Below are 17394 nucleotides of genomic sequence, written 5' to 3' on the forward strand. Positions count from 1 at the left end.
ATGTCAGACTGTCATTAATTTCAAGTCTTATTATCGTTTTATGTCTTCAACTATCGGAAATTTGTTTTTGGTTAAAAGAACCTTAAAAGCAAATTTAAATAAAAATTACCACGAATTAAACGTTTACATCGAGGATATCACTCGGAGTTAAATTAAGGAAGTTTATATGGAACATCCCTGCCTTTGTTAACCTAACTCACAATTTAAGTCTCTAGCAGACAGTGCAGCGTATGCATTTGAAATATTAATAGAATCTCTCAGCACTGTGAACGTAAACTCAGTTTGTTCTTTCAATTCAAAAAATATATTAACTATCTTTAAAAAACGTTCTATGCATTTCTGGCACATGGAATGCCAAAACTGGACACCAATTATATTGGTAAGTGCTTTTACACCAGCTAGATTCCACCAAAATAGGTAATTCTTCCAAACCGTCATCTAAAAACGTTTTGATATGTATACCTATACATTTAACTCTTCATTTAATTATTACAAGGAAATCTTTAACGTGCTCGTCGTTTTCGAAATCCTTCGACGGAATTAACAAAATTCCATCCGAGTCGATTCTAGTTTTGTCAAATTCTGCACCATGGTCGTCGTTCAAAGTATTAGCCCCACCCACCCGCCCTCTGTTTTCTTAGAGGGTATGTCATTTGCAAAAATCAGTTTTATCATAGCAAGTACTAACCCCACCCACCCGATTTCTTCACATTCTAACAACTAATTTTATTTCTGTTTAGTATTAGATACACCTTTCATTCAAAGCAGATAAATGAATCACTGAAATGAAGGGGTGGGTGGGTGGGCGAAGCTAGTGCTTGTTCATAGTCTATTGAAAAAGTTGAACATAGCCCTGCCCACTTCCTTCCTCATTTGACTTACTTATTTTATTTATTGTGAAATGGGAGTTGAATTCTATTTTGGCAAGCGGAATAATCTAAGATTTAAAACAAAGTCAAAAATGCTAGCCCAACCCACACGCCCGTCCTCTGTCTTCCTAGAAAGTATATCATTTGCCAAATTCAGTCTTACCGTAGCAGATACTAGCCCCACCCAACCGCCCATATTTTTTTAGAGGGTATATCATGTGCCAAAATCAATTTTATCATAGCAAGTATTAACCCCGCCCACCCGGGATTTTCTCATACTAACTACTGATTTTATTTCTGTTTAGTATTAGATCCACCTTTCATTCAGAGCAGTCAAATGAATCACTGAAATGAAGATGGGTGGGTGGGCGGGGCTTATAAGTTTATCGAAAAAATTGAACATAGTCCCACCCAATTCGTTCCTCATTTGACTAACTTGTTTTATTTATTGTGAAATGGGAATTTAATTTTATTTTGACAAGCAGAAGAATCTAGGGTTCAAAACAAAATCAAAAGTGCTAGCTCCACCCACCTGCCCGCGCTCTGTGTCTTTTTAGAAGGTATATCATTTGCCAAATTCAGTCTTATAGTAACAGGTATTAACAACACCCACCCACCCTCCGTTTTCTTAGAGGGTATGTCATGTGCCAAAATCAGCTTTATCATACCAAGCACTAACCCCACCCACCCGATTTCTTCCCATTCTAACAATTAATTTTATTTCTGTTTAGTATTAGATACACCTTTCATTCAGAGCAGATAAATGAATCACTGAAATGAAGGTGGGTGGGTGGGCAGGGCTAGTGCTTGCTCATAAGTCTATCGAAAAAGTGGAACGTAGCTCCGCCCACCTCCTGCCTCATTTGACTAACTTATTTTATTTATTGTGAAATGGAAATTGAATTTTATTTTGACAAGCGGAAGAATCTAAAATTTAAAACAAAGTTAAAACTGCTAGCTCCACCCACCTGCCCGCCCTCTGTGTCTTCCTAGAAGGTATATCATTTGCCAAATTCAGTCTTATAGTAGCAGGTATTTTGTTTTTTTTTCTTTTTATATCTGTGTGGTTTTCTATCCACGACAAGAAACTGAAAACTTGTTTAAATTAATGGTGAATTTGTAGAGATGTGTGGGAGATAAAATTTACCATTTTAAACATGTTTTCAGTCTTTTCTTGTGAAGGGTTTGTATATTAAGAAGAAAAAAAAAGTCAAATCGTAGGCCCCGCCCACCCACCCTGCCTCAATTGTGACCACGTTTCTTTATTCGGTGTTAGCGAGGAGGCGGAGCCTAATTGTAAAATCCTTATTTTTCGACGAGAAATTACCATGTGAAAGATGTTCTTAAGTAAACGTGTTGTTCAAAGAAAAGATTTAAGTTGGAAAGAAAGCAAGCCAAAATTAATCTCCGGCCCTCAGTTCACAACGAATAAGAAAATTCATCACAATTGAGATGAGGGTGGGTGGGCGGGGTTAGCATTTTGTCTTTTTTTTTCTTATGTGTGCGCAGTTTTCTATTCACGATAAGAAACTGAAAACTTGTTTAAATTGGTAAATTCCTAGAGAAGTGTGCGAGATAAAATTTGCCATCTTAAACAAGTTTTCAGTCTTTTGTTATGAAGAGTATGTACATTAAAAAGAAAAAAAAGTCAAATTATATGCCCCGCCCACCCACCCTGTCTCAGTTGTGACGATTTTGCTTTATTCGTTGTGAGCAAGGAGGCGGAGCTTAATTGCATGTAGTGATAGTAAAAATTGGACATAACCAGTATGACTTTGTTTCTAAATAAACAGTAGGCAAACTATAGAAACAAAAAAAGACTGAAACCACGGAAATGAAATTTAAATTTAGTTTTCGCTTTGAAATTTAATGTTAAAAAAATACTGTTGGCAACACCAGCGCGCTTTTTATTCAGTTTGACAGTTATGGCAATTCTGATAAGTGTCAAGCATAGTGTAGTCCGAACATCAGTATTTTAAAAATAAATTTCATGACCTATCAAAGAACAAATGCACTATAAGTTTTTATCACCCTGTAGGTTGAGCTACCTATCAGGCGCGTCCCCAGGTTGCGGATAGAGGGAGTGTCCCGTCAAGGGGACCGTACCGGTATTGTCTGGGGAGGGTGGACATGGCCCTCTGGCACTAAACACTCCTGGGGGTGGTGGAAGTCCGATTTGGCTTTTTTCCTTCTCCAGGAATAAACCCCTGGCGTTGGGTCGTCAAAACAGCCACCAAAATGGGAGATCGAGGCTAACCCATCTCAGATCAATCGGCTGCGTCGTCAAGTTAGACCACCGACAAGGTGACTTCTAGGAGAAGTGTAGCCTGTGTACCTGCAGGATGAGTTTCCCTGGGGGCTATATCCTTCTGCTAGCCCTGGCGTCGAAGTTCGACGTCCCCTTGTTGGGCTCCGTGTAGGTGGGGACGCAGAAGGATGAAATCAAAATCCAAGTTATGAATAATAAAATAACAAAACTCACTGAGGAAGTGCCTTCGGGTGCACTCAAATTAAAAACCCAGCCACTGTGGGGTTGCAGCCTCCTAGGAACAAACGAATCTGAATGGCTGAGGTAAAAAGGCGGAGGAAGGCTCGCTTACAAGCAGAGGCGGCGAATGTCGACCCGCCGAAACCAGGTCTTCGGGATAAATCCCAAGGGCAAAGGGCAAGCTATTAGCCAACCCTAAACAACCCAGAGGGAAAAAGACCGCAGGGTCAAAAAAGAGAGTGCGGTCTTCAACCTCCACATCACCTCTAAAGAACATATCTACAGGGAGGTAACTGCAAGTCATCTCCGTGTAGCTGTGATTGATGTACAGCATCCACTTGGTAAGCTGGCTGCTGACCAGGTGGGGATGGTACAAAATGTCCTGATGGGAGAACTGGACAGAAAACTTGAACAGTGCCTGGCATCGGGAAGACAAGCAGCCACTTTCAGGGGCATCAAGTACAAAGAGAAATCCTAGGATAAGCTATATAGCCGAGATGTCTCTGGAATGGCTAAAACAAACAGTGCGCTCTCTAATACTCTTGTGGGAAGGCACACAACTTAACGTGGTCCCCTTGGCTGAGCTACCAAGGTTGATGAGGACGATCCTGTGGATGCAGAGGTCGTACTTCGCCGCCTGGAAGGTCAGAACGAATAGGCTCGAGTTAAAAATGGCTTCTTTTCCATCACGAGGCCAAACCCGAGGCTGTCTTTCCAGGCAACTTCTTTCTGTTTGGTCTTGGGATGGATGAGGCCAAAACAATCAGGGAGAGAGAGGGCAGGATCAACTATGTATATGTTGTCTTTTTTCAACCTGAAACTTAAGGGGAACGAGGCGTCGACTCAGGAAAGGCAGATTCCTATGGAAGAGTCAGAAATCCCAGGAGATGAAGCCTCCACCAGTGGGGGCGGGCTCGCCTGAGATATAATCCTCGTGTCTCCTAAGACAGGTATGACGTGTTTGGTTGCAAAGATGGCGTTGCAGCAGATAAATTTCATTCAGATTAACCTGCAGCATTGTCGCACCAGACCGTAAGTTAACAAAATTTTATCTCTCACTTTCAAGGGACAAACTGCTAGGATTCTTTACGGAACATTATCAGTTTGACAAACATCTACATACGATAGGTTTGGTAACAGACCCAATCTCATGTGGATGCAATAAAGAAAAGGAAACAGCTGAGCACATTCTTCGTGAGTGTCCAGCGCTAGCCTCCTACAGGAAATCCATACTAGGGGACATCTGGCCTAGTATTCCAAAAATCAGGGAGTTCCCACCCTCTGCATTACTCAAGCACATTTAAGCAGTTGGGTAGCTTGACGAGTAGAGGAGCGGAAAAACACCCTGATATGGACTTGGGAAGGTACAATGGGGTCAAAGGCGAGGCCTAACTGCCGGCTGGTTACGGTCAGCTCCATAAAATTAGAAATCTAGAAGCCAGAATTCTTTATCACTTGATAGTTAAGTGTATTAAGTTTTATTCAAGTAAAGAACTGGTATTAAAATTACACTTAGTATAAGAAACTAACTAAACACGTGAAAATTTGAGTTCAGCTGTTTTCATTTTCTTGAGGATTAGTTTCAAATTCAGAGTGCACTGTCGTAGAGTAGAACCTCGTCTTTTAATCGCTTTCACATACTTTTCCAGTGTAGGATTCTTTTCTTCTTGTATAAATGAATCCAACCGATTTTCTTGCAATAGCAAATTAGTAATATTGGCAATTTTCTCAACACGTTTTTCATCAACTAATTTAACATTTGTTCCTCGGACATGGCCCATGAAAAATACATCAACTTCATCCTTTCCACTTTTTAAAAAAATTTGACGGCAGATAGTCTCCATTAGTTTTACGTCGTAACTGGTAAGAACAGATGATTTTCGGGTTTGTTTTCTAATAAGTCCTCGCGTTATGTATTTCATCAGTCTCATTTTAGGAACGGAAACGGAGCAGCTGTTGCGATACAAAAACTTATCGGATTTAGGTGCTACTTTACTATCGACTATTTCCATTAGTCCAGCTCGTAGTCGTTTAGATTTATATGTGAAAAAAGTCCTCAAATAAGCAGATCGTTCTAGTACGTAGTCTCTCACTGTGTAATTTCCCAAATCCGAAGAAAATTCCCACTGGGCTTTAGCGTAAGCAAAGACGATTATGGTTATAAAAGTAAATAAACTTAGTTCTAGAGTTATAATGTACAAGACCATGTAGAATAACGCAACCTTATAATCAAGGAATTCTGTAGACTTCATTTCGCTAGCTTTTAAACTCATAGTCAACATTAATCTTATCATTTTTACCAACGATCGAACTCTTTTAAATTCCTTTCCTACTAATAACAAAAATGCCATTCCGGCTCCCATAACAACAGTGCCGAAAATAATTAGGAAACACAGAAGGGGTAACAGTGCTACTGCCAACGTTCTTTCCATCATTCGGAACATTTTTGCAAACCTGAGAAACTTCCACAGTCTGATGGTTGCTATGCACACCAAGAAAGCTGCCGCAAAAGTAAGAAAATCTTCTATGTAGAACAAATAGAAGTAGCTCAAGAATGCGTTGTGTTTAGCTGTTTCCAATTCTTCGAGATACGCTCCCACAAAATGTATCCTCAAGGCAAAGAAAAATATGCACAAAAGGCTCAAAACGATTATTATAAAATCAATCATTAGCCAAGGGTCTTTGTAGAAATGGTGAAAGGATTTGACGATTCCTAGCGACTGTTTGAACATTAGCAGCCCAACCCAAATTATGAACAGAGTGAAAAACACCGTCGAGATGTAAGCCACTTCGTTGTTGACAAAGAGCATTCGAACCGTGTAAACCTAGAAAACCTCTTAACAAAAAACGACACTGATTAATACACTTACAATAACACGCTTTGTAACGAAACCTGTTGCACTTTGTTCGAATGTAAGTCTAATTGAGCTAAAAATGTTACAGTTGGCATTGTAGGTTAAAAATTCAATGAAAACCACTCTCGTTGCTTGGTCAATCCACAACTTGTTTAAAAGTTGCCTGAAATTAACGTAGGAGTTGTATAGGGTGCGACCCAAATAAGCAACATAGCCACCACCAGAGTAGGCCGCAATTTCGCCTAAAAACCACGACTTTTCACATTTCGATCTAAAAAATGAAACATTACCAAAAGTGGGAAAAGTTGCCGTTTGGCCTTGAGTAGCGTATTTCCAAATAGTCTTCAGTCTGTCGTAATTGATATAAGTAGAAAAATTTCCCCATCTGTAGCCGAAAGTTCTGGTTTCTGTGTGCTTTCGTGCAAATTCTGGCCAGCACGACAAGTTTAAGAACTCCAAGGGTTCTGGTACTGCGCAGAGACCGCTTTTTGTTCGCTGTTGTCTCAGTCTAGTAACTCCCATATATTTGTTGGCAACATCGAGCATCAACCCAGGTTCCGACACCACGAAGTTTCCGTACCACCTCAAGGGTTGGATTGATGTTATTAACGTTGCGTTGATGTACCCATAGATACTAAATGCATGAAACGGTAACTTATTATTATAATGTAAGTTATAAATTTACTCGTGAGCGGTTTCGATGTCGTTGAAGTCCACGGTTCTTGTATGTTTTCCCTCGATTATGTCCTCCATTAACATTTTGCCGAGTACCACCAACCTATCCTTATCAGCTAAAATTACCATGTATAAAATAATGACATATACAACAAACATGAGTAAATCTTGAAGTTCGGATATAACGAAGCGACGATGTTTAATTAAGATTGTCAATTCCTGAAACAGTAGTTGAATAAATTTGTTAGTACTATTTCGAATCAAACTTTAATTCGTCTTCTCTTTAAAGGAATATACAAGTGTTCAAAATACGGTCGCAGAAGTTGTGGTCCAAACGTTGCAAACAAGTAATCTCGTTGTGCTTCGACAGCCGCAAAAATATCTTCGAATTTTTTTTTGATTTCGTAGACCTAAAATTTTTTAGTTACGTGGAATACAAGAAGGTTACTCCTTACGATTTCACGGTTGTAGAAAAAGTTAACACCGAGAAAGAAAATGGGTTCGTAGAGAAGTACTCCGATTATGATACTAATAGCACTGGTGGTTAACCATATTAGACTTGCGTACTTTGGTACCCAGAACCCAATAATTATCAAATATGCAGTAGAAAGAGCAATTAGGGTTAGAAGTGCGCTCCTAGAGATGCATGACATGAGTACTGATTTAAGAGTTGGTAAACACTTACCAACAAGCCACAGTGTAACGGAAAGATAACTTGCGGTCTTGTTCGTACTTTGAGACTTGAATCTTAGAAAACCTAGAGTGTCGTTAGTAAATGTAACACTAGAGTGGAGTAAAGTCATTACCGAAAACACCAAGCGATGGCAATGTGCAGCAGAAACGTGGGAAACGAGCACACAAAACCTACCAAAATAGAGTACAGAGGAATTGTGTAGTAGTGATATCGCTCGAAACCATCAATCAGTTTTAGACTTGGTTGACCCAGCATTACAAGAGCTAAACTATACGTCGTTAGCATGGTCGAGAGCATAATTGTCAGTTTTTTAATATAAGACAAATTTTCTTCATTTATCCATAAGTACCAAGTGTGGTACCTTCGAAGCAGACTTAAATCAATCTTGAATCTAATAAATGGAAATTTTTTAGTAAATGACAGAGTTTTCGTAAACGGTGGTTCTTCAAGAGGTGTTTTACGTTGAGTCGGTTTGGCCACAAGGTACGTCGTACCTTTAACAATCGATATCCACTCTTCTATTTTAAAGTGCCACTGGGTGTGTTCTTGTAAGTCGTAAACTAGTATATCTTTGCAGTACCTGAATCAGAGTTTTTGGTTGTTGTTAAATGGGAAGAATACGACGTACCAATCTGGGTTTTGGCCAATACTGTCAAACCAAATTTCCAGAGATGTTAGTTTTCCCAAATGATTTTCTGTCGCCAAAACGAACATGTCGTGATTGAATTGTTGTAGTATTCTTAACTGAGGATCAGGGTAATTGAGGGCATGTGGCTATGAAAACAAACAATTAAAACAATTAATTCATTAATAGGATTTATCAACCTCGCTGAAGCTCTTGTCACCCACGAGTTTGATCATGATATTGGATGAAGTACCCGCATTGTAACCTTCACCGGTTCTAATCATCACCAAGTAGGCAAATCGATGGCTGGCATCGTTATCTCCTACAAAGTAAACTTGCTCCTAAAATCATCAATATCCGTTATTGGTTTTTCAAATAGTGCGAAAATACCTTTTTCTGAAGTAACGACAACGTCAGCAGCAACAAGAAAATCAATAAAGTGAGTGCCAGAGTTGAGAAAATCACTAAAGAGTACCAGAGTTTCAATTCCAAATCTGGCTTAAAAACGCGCTGGGGAATATATTGTATATTTTGTATGTGACCAGCAATGACCGAGAAATGATTGCAGATGCAATAGAGAGCAGTTTGATTGCTTTCATTTCCAGGCTGTCCAAATAAACAACCTCGTTTACTATCTGTTGTGTAGTTTTTTTTTTGTATTACCTTACACGTGGGTATCCATTTGCTGTCTAGTGTTATAAATTCAATGCAACATGTAACAAGTGTACTAATTCCATATGTCAAGGTTGTTTTTTCAGCAGCTGCCTCTTTTTTAACCAAGATTCCAATATAGGCAAGAATGTCATAATCATAGTCGTTTGCCAGTCGTAGAGAAGTGTCAGTTTCAAATGTTACATCGTTGTTAACAAAATCTTCCACAGTAGGGAATTTGTTTTCTAAAAGAACAACCTGAAAGAAGTTTATTCTTCAGTGTATTTTATCATAAAAAAGTCGTTTACGTTAAAGACGTTACTAGTATTGGAACCACGAAAGTTTACGTGCAACGTTCGTTTTGTTGGTAATGCTATTCGATAAACGTTGATTTGATAATTCAGTTCATCGTCAGTCATTGTGGCATAACCTTCTGCAACATTGACAAAATATTCTCTCATTCTTGGAACAAATCCGCTCTTGTTCTTCATAGCGAAATAAATGCCCACTGGATTCTTAAAACTGTCTATGCGCTTCACGCACGTTGAATGCCAGAATTCTAGATTAATAATATTTGTGTACACTTTTACAAAGCCAGGATTCCACCACAGAATGTCATTATTCCAAGTCGTCATCTTAAATTTTATTATGTACGAGTGTTAATGTACGATTTAACTTACGAGAAAGTCGTACGAATGTTCGTCGTTTACGAAATCGCTCGAAACAGTCACTATTACTCCTGTTGCTCGTACAGGGCTTCTTGTAAGTTCCGAGCCGGTGTCTTTGAAAACGACAGTTTCGCTTTGGTTGCCGAAAGCTCGGACCAACCCTTCACCGGTTGCTGTGGCCATTGCTATCACTTTTGCAGATGTAGCGCTTCCATTTACTATGTTGAACGAAGCTTCTTTCAGCTAGGTAAAGTTGTGTTAGTGGTGAAAAAAAGTGAGAAACTAACATACGTATTCCAAATTTTTGTAGTAGCTTTCGTCGTGGTCAACGTAATCTGGGTAGTCTTCTGTAATTACTGGCACGTCAAAAATTGGTGTTTCTGTAGAAACGTTTAGCTCAATGGGCTTGATTATCTTGTAATTTGGATTCGTGGTAGTTTCAAAGCACTTAGCTACGGTTCTAATAAAGGAACAGTTAACTGCAGACTAAAATTAAATGAGGATAGTATTACGAGGAAAACTTTTTCATTCTGTCTCCTAGTTTGTATGGAAATTCCTGACCCCTCAGTGTCTCTAAAGCCCTGTCTGCCATCTTTTTACAAACTGTTGAGGTAAATTTGGATAGAAGTGGATCAGACTCTGCAGGTATGTGTTGCTGTTGGAGTTTGGTCAAAGACTGACTTATTTTAATCACTTCCTCTAAAGATTTAAGAGGTGCCTACATATTTACCATTATTTAAATTTTAAATCAGTTTGAATAAATAACCTTCAACATGTCTTCTGAAGCTGTGTACTTGAGAGTTTCGAGAAAATCTTTCAGTTGTTGATCTTCTATCTTACTAACCACAAGTTCATCTACTATGCTTTGAAAAACTTCAATCGCTTTGCTCCTGTCTTCCGGATTGTTACTGCTAACTAGATTAATTATAGATTGATTAGTCCCATTGCCGTTGTAAATGTCGTCCAAAATTTGGACCACTTCTTTAGATGGTTTGTCGCTAAGAGCAGATTCTACACGACCTTCTACTCTTACTTCTTTAGCTGGATAACTTTCCTTCGAAATTTTCGTGGCTTTCGCAATAAAAATTTTTCCCTCAGAAGGGGGTAACTTGAACTGTCTTTTAAAAACGTCTGGATGAAAGCCACTAACAATCGTCTGTTCGATTGAAATATCTACAAAAGTCGTTCGAGTATAGGTTCGTTAAAAAATTAATGAATACCAGTAGCGTCTCTAACAAGAAATTCATAAAAATTTGGTTGGTTTGGTGGGGTTTGTGTACACGAAAACTTATAATAAGTTTCCAGAGATTTTCCTTCTGGTGGGTCGAGCTTACAGTTGCTAACTTTAGCTGGACGATGGTACGACATTTTAAGCGCTGCATAACCACGCCCTTGAGTAGTCTTTGCTTCTACTTCCACGATGTACCAAGCTGCTTTCTCTAATGTGTTTTTCTCAATCAAGAATTTGGTGCCGCTTTTACCATAACGCGAGTTTGAATAATCAAACTTGTAAGACGAGTCGTTGAGAACTTTGACAGACCACATGTAGTCATCATCTTGTAACCCTTCACAGTTCGTAACGCAAGAAGCGCCAAACAATGTTATTAATTCGTAGTTGGCGTAATCAGTCCACGACAGACAGTTCTTTCTACAACTGAATTATACGTTAAAGAAGAACGGTTATAGTGAAGAAAAACGTTACATCATTTCCAAAGCTGGAGCGTTAGCTACTACAATAACTGTCTGAGTTTCATTTTTGTTGATATCCTCGTCTAAGTACTTTAACTTGACTTGTAACTTTATGGTAAAAGTGTCACCATCCTTGACGTGTCGAGCTGGAATAGTAAACCCAGAGGCGGTGGAAATGGGATCTTTTTTGCAAAAAGTTGGAGGTGTCTGGGTTTGATTACATGACCACGTGAAATTTAAAGTGCTAGAAGTTCCATTGTTAAAATTTGAATCGAAGGAACCTTCTCCATCAACAACAATATCAAGGTTAGCCGGCACCACCCTTCTAAATCCTCCTGATATTACTGCAAACGGAAAAAAGGTCAATATTAGAACTCGACAGGTTTTAGATCCTTTTTCTAAAGCATTCGCAGGTCCTGTTTTTACAGAACTTTTACGTTTAGAGTGCACTGTCACATTGTATGCGTTTGGCACAAAAGTATTTGGAGGTATCACAAGTTTCTGTATATTATCCAACGTTTGTTGCAGTAAATTTGTAACTGGTATATTTGACACAGATCCCTTTGCTCCGTCTTAAATAAACAAATAAATAAAAAATTGGGTACTACCTAGAAACACATACGTGCATGGTGTGAAATCGCATACGTAAAGTCATAGTTGCGCAGCAATTCTTTGTCGTCACCATCCCATTCTGGACCTATTTCTACTCTCTCAGCAGGGGTATAAGTCATTGTATCATCTCCACTGAAATTAACAATTTACTATTTTAATTCTCCACTTGTTGTATATTTACCAGTTTGATATTGTCACATAATCTTTAGCATAAACACCTACAATCACATGACATAAAGTAGGAATAAAAAAGCTTTTAAACTTACCACTTATGGTTAGTAATGAGACAACGATAATTAGATCGTGTTCTAAAAACAAGAATAAACATTAATTTGCAAACTTATCTTCTTTTTACTCACTTGATAACATTTTTGTTCTCATCGAGTTGTAAACATCAGTCACAAATTTTATTAAAATTGAGATGCAAGCCTGCTTGTTATTATTGTATAAATACATTTTTTTTTAATACTTTTAAAATAAATTTCAAGGGCTTCTACAAAAAACGAGAAAAATGTGAACAGAAAAATAATAGTGATATGAATACTTAATGACGACCTATTATTATAGTATTCCACTAGCAGAGCCTTGTGATAGTGAAGACAAGCTCCGGATCATAGGAAAACCTTTTTTCTACCGCGCACGTTTTTTGGTTTTCTAATGGAGCTATTAAAGCACGCAAATGACCTCACAGCAGTTCGTGAATAGCGGAAAGGCGTTTTTTCATAGATCTGGTGTAATTTAGATCGGTAAGATTGGTAATCATGACTAAAAATGTCAGGTCAATGTCAGTGGCAAATGTAAAATTAAAATTTCCCGTATTTCCGGAGGCGTAAGGACTTCAGTGACCTCTTCACAAGACATTTTAACCAATTTAAATTCGAATCTCAAATATTTCGTGGTTAGTGTCAGACCAACCCATCACCAACCACGACAAAATTCCCCAGAGATCAATTTTTAACCTTTCTTTCTGTACACACTTTAACAAATTTAGTTGTGCTTCTTGCATTTCTCCAAAATTCTAACGTAGGATCTTTTCTTTTACTGCTGAGATTTTTGGCATTGTGACAAAATCTTCTGACCTAACCAAACAATTTGACTATCTGCTAGAATTTAGAAAATTTTCTGTAAGCCCAAGAAACGTCAATTTTGTTTGGTGCCAACATTGTTATGACAGTTTTCTTTCTCTTTTCCATAACTTTGTCTTCGTCAGTTTCGTAATTCTGTTGTGGCCAAAATTGTCTCTCTTTTTTAACCAATTCGGACCCTCTCACCAACAACAATTTAACAAGCGTGGTGCTATGCAACCTCAGGATGGTAAATCGGCTGGATCTATTGTACCAGGTACAAAGTACCAGTCGGCAGCGTTGGTCAGCTTCTGAATTTCTTCTATCCGATTCCAAACAAATGGTTTCCAGTTTTCAGTCAACTTAATCCAAGAAAGAACGGTTGTAGAATCAGTCCAAAAATATGTAGGAATATCTTGATCATTAAAAAACGTGCGATTAGTGTGGGTGTACAGTGCAAATTGCTCCGCTGATTTTCAGTTATTTTGCTTGATCTTCTTGTCTCTCTTTTTTAACCAATTCGGACCCTCTCACCAACAACAATTTAACAAGCGTGGTGCTATGCAACCTCAGGATGGTAAATCGGCTGGATCTATTGTACCAGGTACAAAGTACCAGTCGGCAGCGTTGGTCAGCTTCTGAATTTCTTCTATCCGATTCCAAACAAATGGTTTCCAGTTTTCAGTCAACTTAATCCAAGAAAGAACGGTTGTAGAATCAGTCCAAAAATATGTAGGAATATCTTGATCATTAAAAAACGTGCGATTAGTGTGGGTGTACAGTGCAAATTGCTCCGCTGATTTTCAGTTATTTTGCTTGATCTTCTGTGCTTTATTTTGACGTGAGTTATACGGATTTGTAGCTTTTTCTGAGTTACATTATTGGTCTATTTTTTTTGACCCTTATCTGTCACCGTGGTTGAAGTATTGTTTTACTAAACTTCAATCAACGTTAACCTTTTATCCAGCCACGCACCTTATCGCGTTTTTTGTGAATCGGTATTCTTTTTATCAGCAGCATATTTTTCGGTGTTTAACCTTTGTTTATTCATTTTTACCTACCCGTGACCCTCTTGTTTGTCAAAGTAAGCCACCTTGAAAGGTCCCTAGGTGCAAAGTGTCCCAGTGTGTTCCTAACATAGATTTCCATAATGATCTGCCCGAATTGTGACAACTCCGTTAAAACTAATGAAACTAGCTTCCAATGTGATGCCTGTCAGAAACATTTACACGCTAAATGCATAGGATTATCTGAAAACGATGTGAAAATGACCAGGTCTAAGTCAAAATCTATCAAGCTTATATGTAATTCTTGCGAAAAAAATTTAAATGCGCTCAGCGATTTAAAATCTCTCATTTCTAACATCCGTGCTGAATTTACCTCTTCACTTGACGATCTGAAAACCACCTTCCAGCAACAAATAAACGATTTAAAATCGATGATAAATAATCACCACCAACCTAATCCTGCTCAGCCCAATTTTGAAGACGTGGTACAAGAGGTTGTAGAGAGACAAAAACGAAGTAAAAACGTCATGATTTACAATGTTCCCGAGCAGCCTGAAACAATGTCTCGTGATGAGCGTTTAATGTCTGAGACGACTGACATCTCTAACATCTTGCAAGTAGCTAGTAATGATGTAAATATCGCTAATATTCGTTTACAGAGGTTAGGTAAATTTATTCCTGGTCGCTGTCGCCCAATTAAGGTCTTCCTTCAGTCTGAAGTGGAGGTATTAAACATAGTTAGAGGCGCTAAAAATCTCAGCACTAGAGATATTTATAAAAACGTTCGGTTGTCTTTCGATAAAACACCTAAACAACTCGGAAACTTGAAACTACTAAAATCTCAAATGCTGGAAAGAATCAACAATGGTGAAACGGGACTGAAGATTCGGCATTTCAATGGTGTTCCTCGCATAATTCGTCATTTAAACTAAATACTGCACCTGATTATGATTCCAATACTCATTTTTTTTACCAGAATGTACGTGGCCTGCGTTCAAAAGTTCCTACTTTGTATAATAATATTTGTTCTTCTTCTTTTGAATTTATCGCACTATCGGAAACCTGGCTTTCTGAAGATATATTGAATAGCGAATTATTTCCAGATAATTATTTAGTGTATAGAAAAGATAGAAATTTTGCTGCAACTAATGTCACAAAAGGAGGTGGAGTTCTTATTGCAGTTCTTAATACATTTGTTTGTTCCGAGATTGATTTATCGCATATCACGTCAACTTTACCAATAATAGACATACTTGGACTAAAAATTAAATCTTCATGTGGACTCTCTCTATATGTCTTCGTTGTCTATGTTCCTCCTTCAATTAACCTCAATGATTATGAGCTCTTTTTGAATTTATTCAGTGCTGTTGAAGAATCTCATATGGATAATGTTGTTGTTCTTGGTGACTTTAACGTACCAGATTTTTCAGCCAATTTAGATAATAGAGCCACAATTTTGCTCAAAAATTTTGCGAATTTTCATAATTTTTCTCAGTACAATAATATCTATAACAAATTCAATCGCTTTTTAGATCTGCTATTCTCTAATCTTCATTGCTCTGTAAAACAGTCGGATCTTCCCCTTGTACCAGAAGATGACTACCATCCTGCATTAAATATTTCATTTCACTTTATAATAAAATCTTCTGGTCATTTTCTTATGAATCCAGATTCAAGCTGTTTTAATTTTCGTAAAGCTAACTTCAAATTATTATACGATTTACTTCTTTCTACTGACTGGTCTTTTTTGGAAAACATAACTAACGTTAATACGGCATGTTTTGAATTTTATCAAGTTTTAAACAAAATCTTTGAGGTATCTGTCCCTAAGTTTAATTTCAAAAAGGAAGGTCATCGATATCCCCCGTGGTTTGACTCAGAGGTTATCAAAATGCTACGTTTGAAAACGCTTTTTCATAATAAATTTAGACAATACAAAAGCCAGTATTTTTATGATGCTTTTAAATACCACAGATCTAAATGCAAGTCCTTGATTCAATCCAACTATCTCAGATACTTAAACGAAGTTCAGTCGTCACTCACGTCCAACCCTAAGAGGTTTTGGTCCTATGTTCAGACTAAAAAAGGAAAGTCCAGAATTCCAGCAATCATGAAATTTTCTGATCAAGAACTTCAGACACCACCTGAAATTGTTAATGCTTTTGCTTCTTTCTTTAAAAGCGTATACGTTATTTCTGACTCTTCTTACTCTTGTGTTTTAAACCAAAGTGATTTGAGCAACTCTATAATACAAATTGAGAACATAACAGAAGATGAAATACTTGAAGTGTTAAAACGATCCAAAGATTCTCTAATCGCAGGTGTAGATAACATTCCCAGCTTTATCGTAAAAGACTGTGCATCGATCTTTGTAAAACCTCTCCATTCTCTGTTTAATCTTATTATTAAGACTTCGTATTTTCCTGACATCTGGAAAGAAGCGACAGTTACTCCAGTATTTAAAAAAGGCGATCCGTCTATGATTGAAAATTACCGACCAATATGTGTTCTCTGCAACTTTTCAAAAATTTTTGAATCTGTTATTTATAAACGTTTGTATTTTTCGGTTAAAAGTTTAATCTCGCCCTTCCAGCATGGTTTTGTGGAGAAAAGATCTACGGTTACGAATCTGTCTTGTTTTACTCAGTATGTTTCAGAGGCTATTGATCAAAATAACCAAGTAGATGTTATCTACACAGATTTTCGTAAAGCCTTTGATCAGATTGATCATTATGTACTACTTCGTAAACTAAATCATTTCGGATTTTCGGATTCTCTACTCCTGTTGCTTGAATCATACTTACTTAATAGAAAGCTTTCAGCTAAATACCGTAATTTTGTTTCCGAGGCATTTTGTCCTACGTCGGGTGTCCCGCAAGGGTCCAATCTTGGTCCCTTGCTTTTTTTACTATTCGTCAATGATGTCGTAAACTCTTTGACTTGTCAAAAGCTACTATACGCCGATGATCTCAAAGTTTTCTTATCTATTAGTACCCTTCGAGATTGTGAAATCTTGCAGCACAATTTGGATCAGTTAACTTCGTGGACCATAAAAAACCGGTTATTCTTAAACAAAGACAAGTGTTTTATTATTACTTATTCCAGAAAACTAACCAATATAGTTTATGAATACTCTATTGAAGAATTTAATTTGGTTAGACTGGATACGTATAAGGACTTAGGCGTTGTCTTTGACAGTAAATTCTTCTTCAAAAATCATATTGTGGAGTGTACGACTAGAGCGTATAATATGTTTGGGTTTATTTATAGAAACTGTTCTGAGTTCTCGAACGTTCAATCGTTGCTTACGTTGTATTACTCATTTATACGTTCTAGACTTGAGTATGCCGCTGTTATCTGGTTTCCTATATATTCTACTTACATTCAATTACTGGAGTCAGTTCAACGCAAGTTTCTCAAATTTGTAGTATTTTTAGTTGATGGGATTTACCCTCCTCGCGGATATAATCATGGCGTTTTACTAAGCAGATTTAACT

The 17394-nt window shown here is 37.7% G+C and overlaps 1 protein-coding gene across 1 annotated transcript; it reads right to left on the reverse strand.

Moving 5' to 3' along the window:
• Window positions 1-4886: 4886 nt before the first annotated feature.
• LOC135136076 (uncharacterized) lies at window positions 4887-12282 on the reverse strand. The gene is made up of 23 exons (XM_064065206.1): window positions 12186-12282; window positions 12093-12134; window positions 12008-12044; window positions 11837-11958; window positions 11228-11786; window positions 10746-11179; window positions 10292-10698; window positions 10038-10243; window positions 9817-9985; window positions 9538-9768; window positions 9166-9492; window positions 8870-9115; window positions 8597-8812; window positions 8407-8547; window positions 8210-8355; window positions 7694-8161; window positions 7573-7644; window positions 7343-7523; window positions 7154-7297; window positions 6898-7106; window positions 6503-6846; window positions 6228-6454; window positions 4887-6182 (listed from the first exon to the last, which is right to left on the reverse strand). Exons 1-23 carry the CDS (start codon window positions 12280-12282, stop codon window positions 4887-4889), a joined length of 6321 nt encoding a protein of 2106 aa, XP_063921276.1.
• Window positions 12283-17394: the final 5112 nt, after the last annotated feature.

This window comes from Zophobas morio, unplaced genomic scaffold (genome assembly GCF_036711695.1).
Source record: "Zophobas morio isolate AGI-343-1 ecotype UQ-CSIRO unplaced genomic scaffold, CSIRO_AGI_Zmor_V1 ptg000004l, whole genome shotgun sequence".
Taxonomy (NCBI): Eukaryota; Metazoa; Arthropoda; class Insecta; order Coleoptera; family Tenebrionidae; genus Zophobas; species Zophobas morio.

Bases quoted from the DNA above. Each gene is read 5' to 3' on its own strand.
- LOC135136076 (XM_064065206.1), bottom strand. From the start codon at position 12,282: ATGTATTTATACAATAATAACAAGCAGGCTTGCATCTCAATTTTAATA. The intron at 12,045-12,092 runs GTAAGTTTAAAA...ATGTGATTGTAG, and splicing joins CTCATTACTAACCATAAGTG to GTGTTTATGCTAAAGATTAT. The intron at 11,180-11,227 runs GTAACGTTTTTC...CGTATAATTCAG, and splicing joins GCTCCAGCTTTGGAAATGAT to TTGTAGAAAGAACTGTCTGT.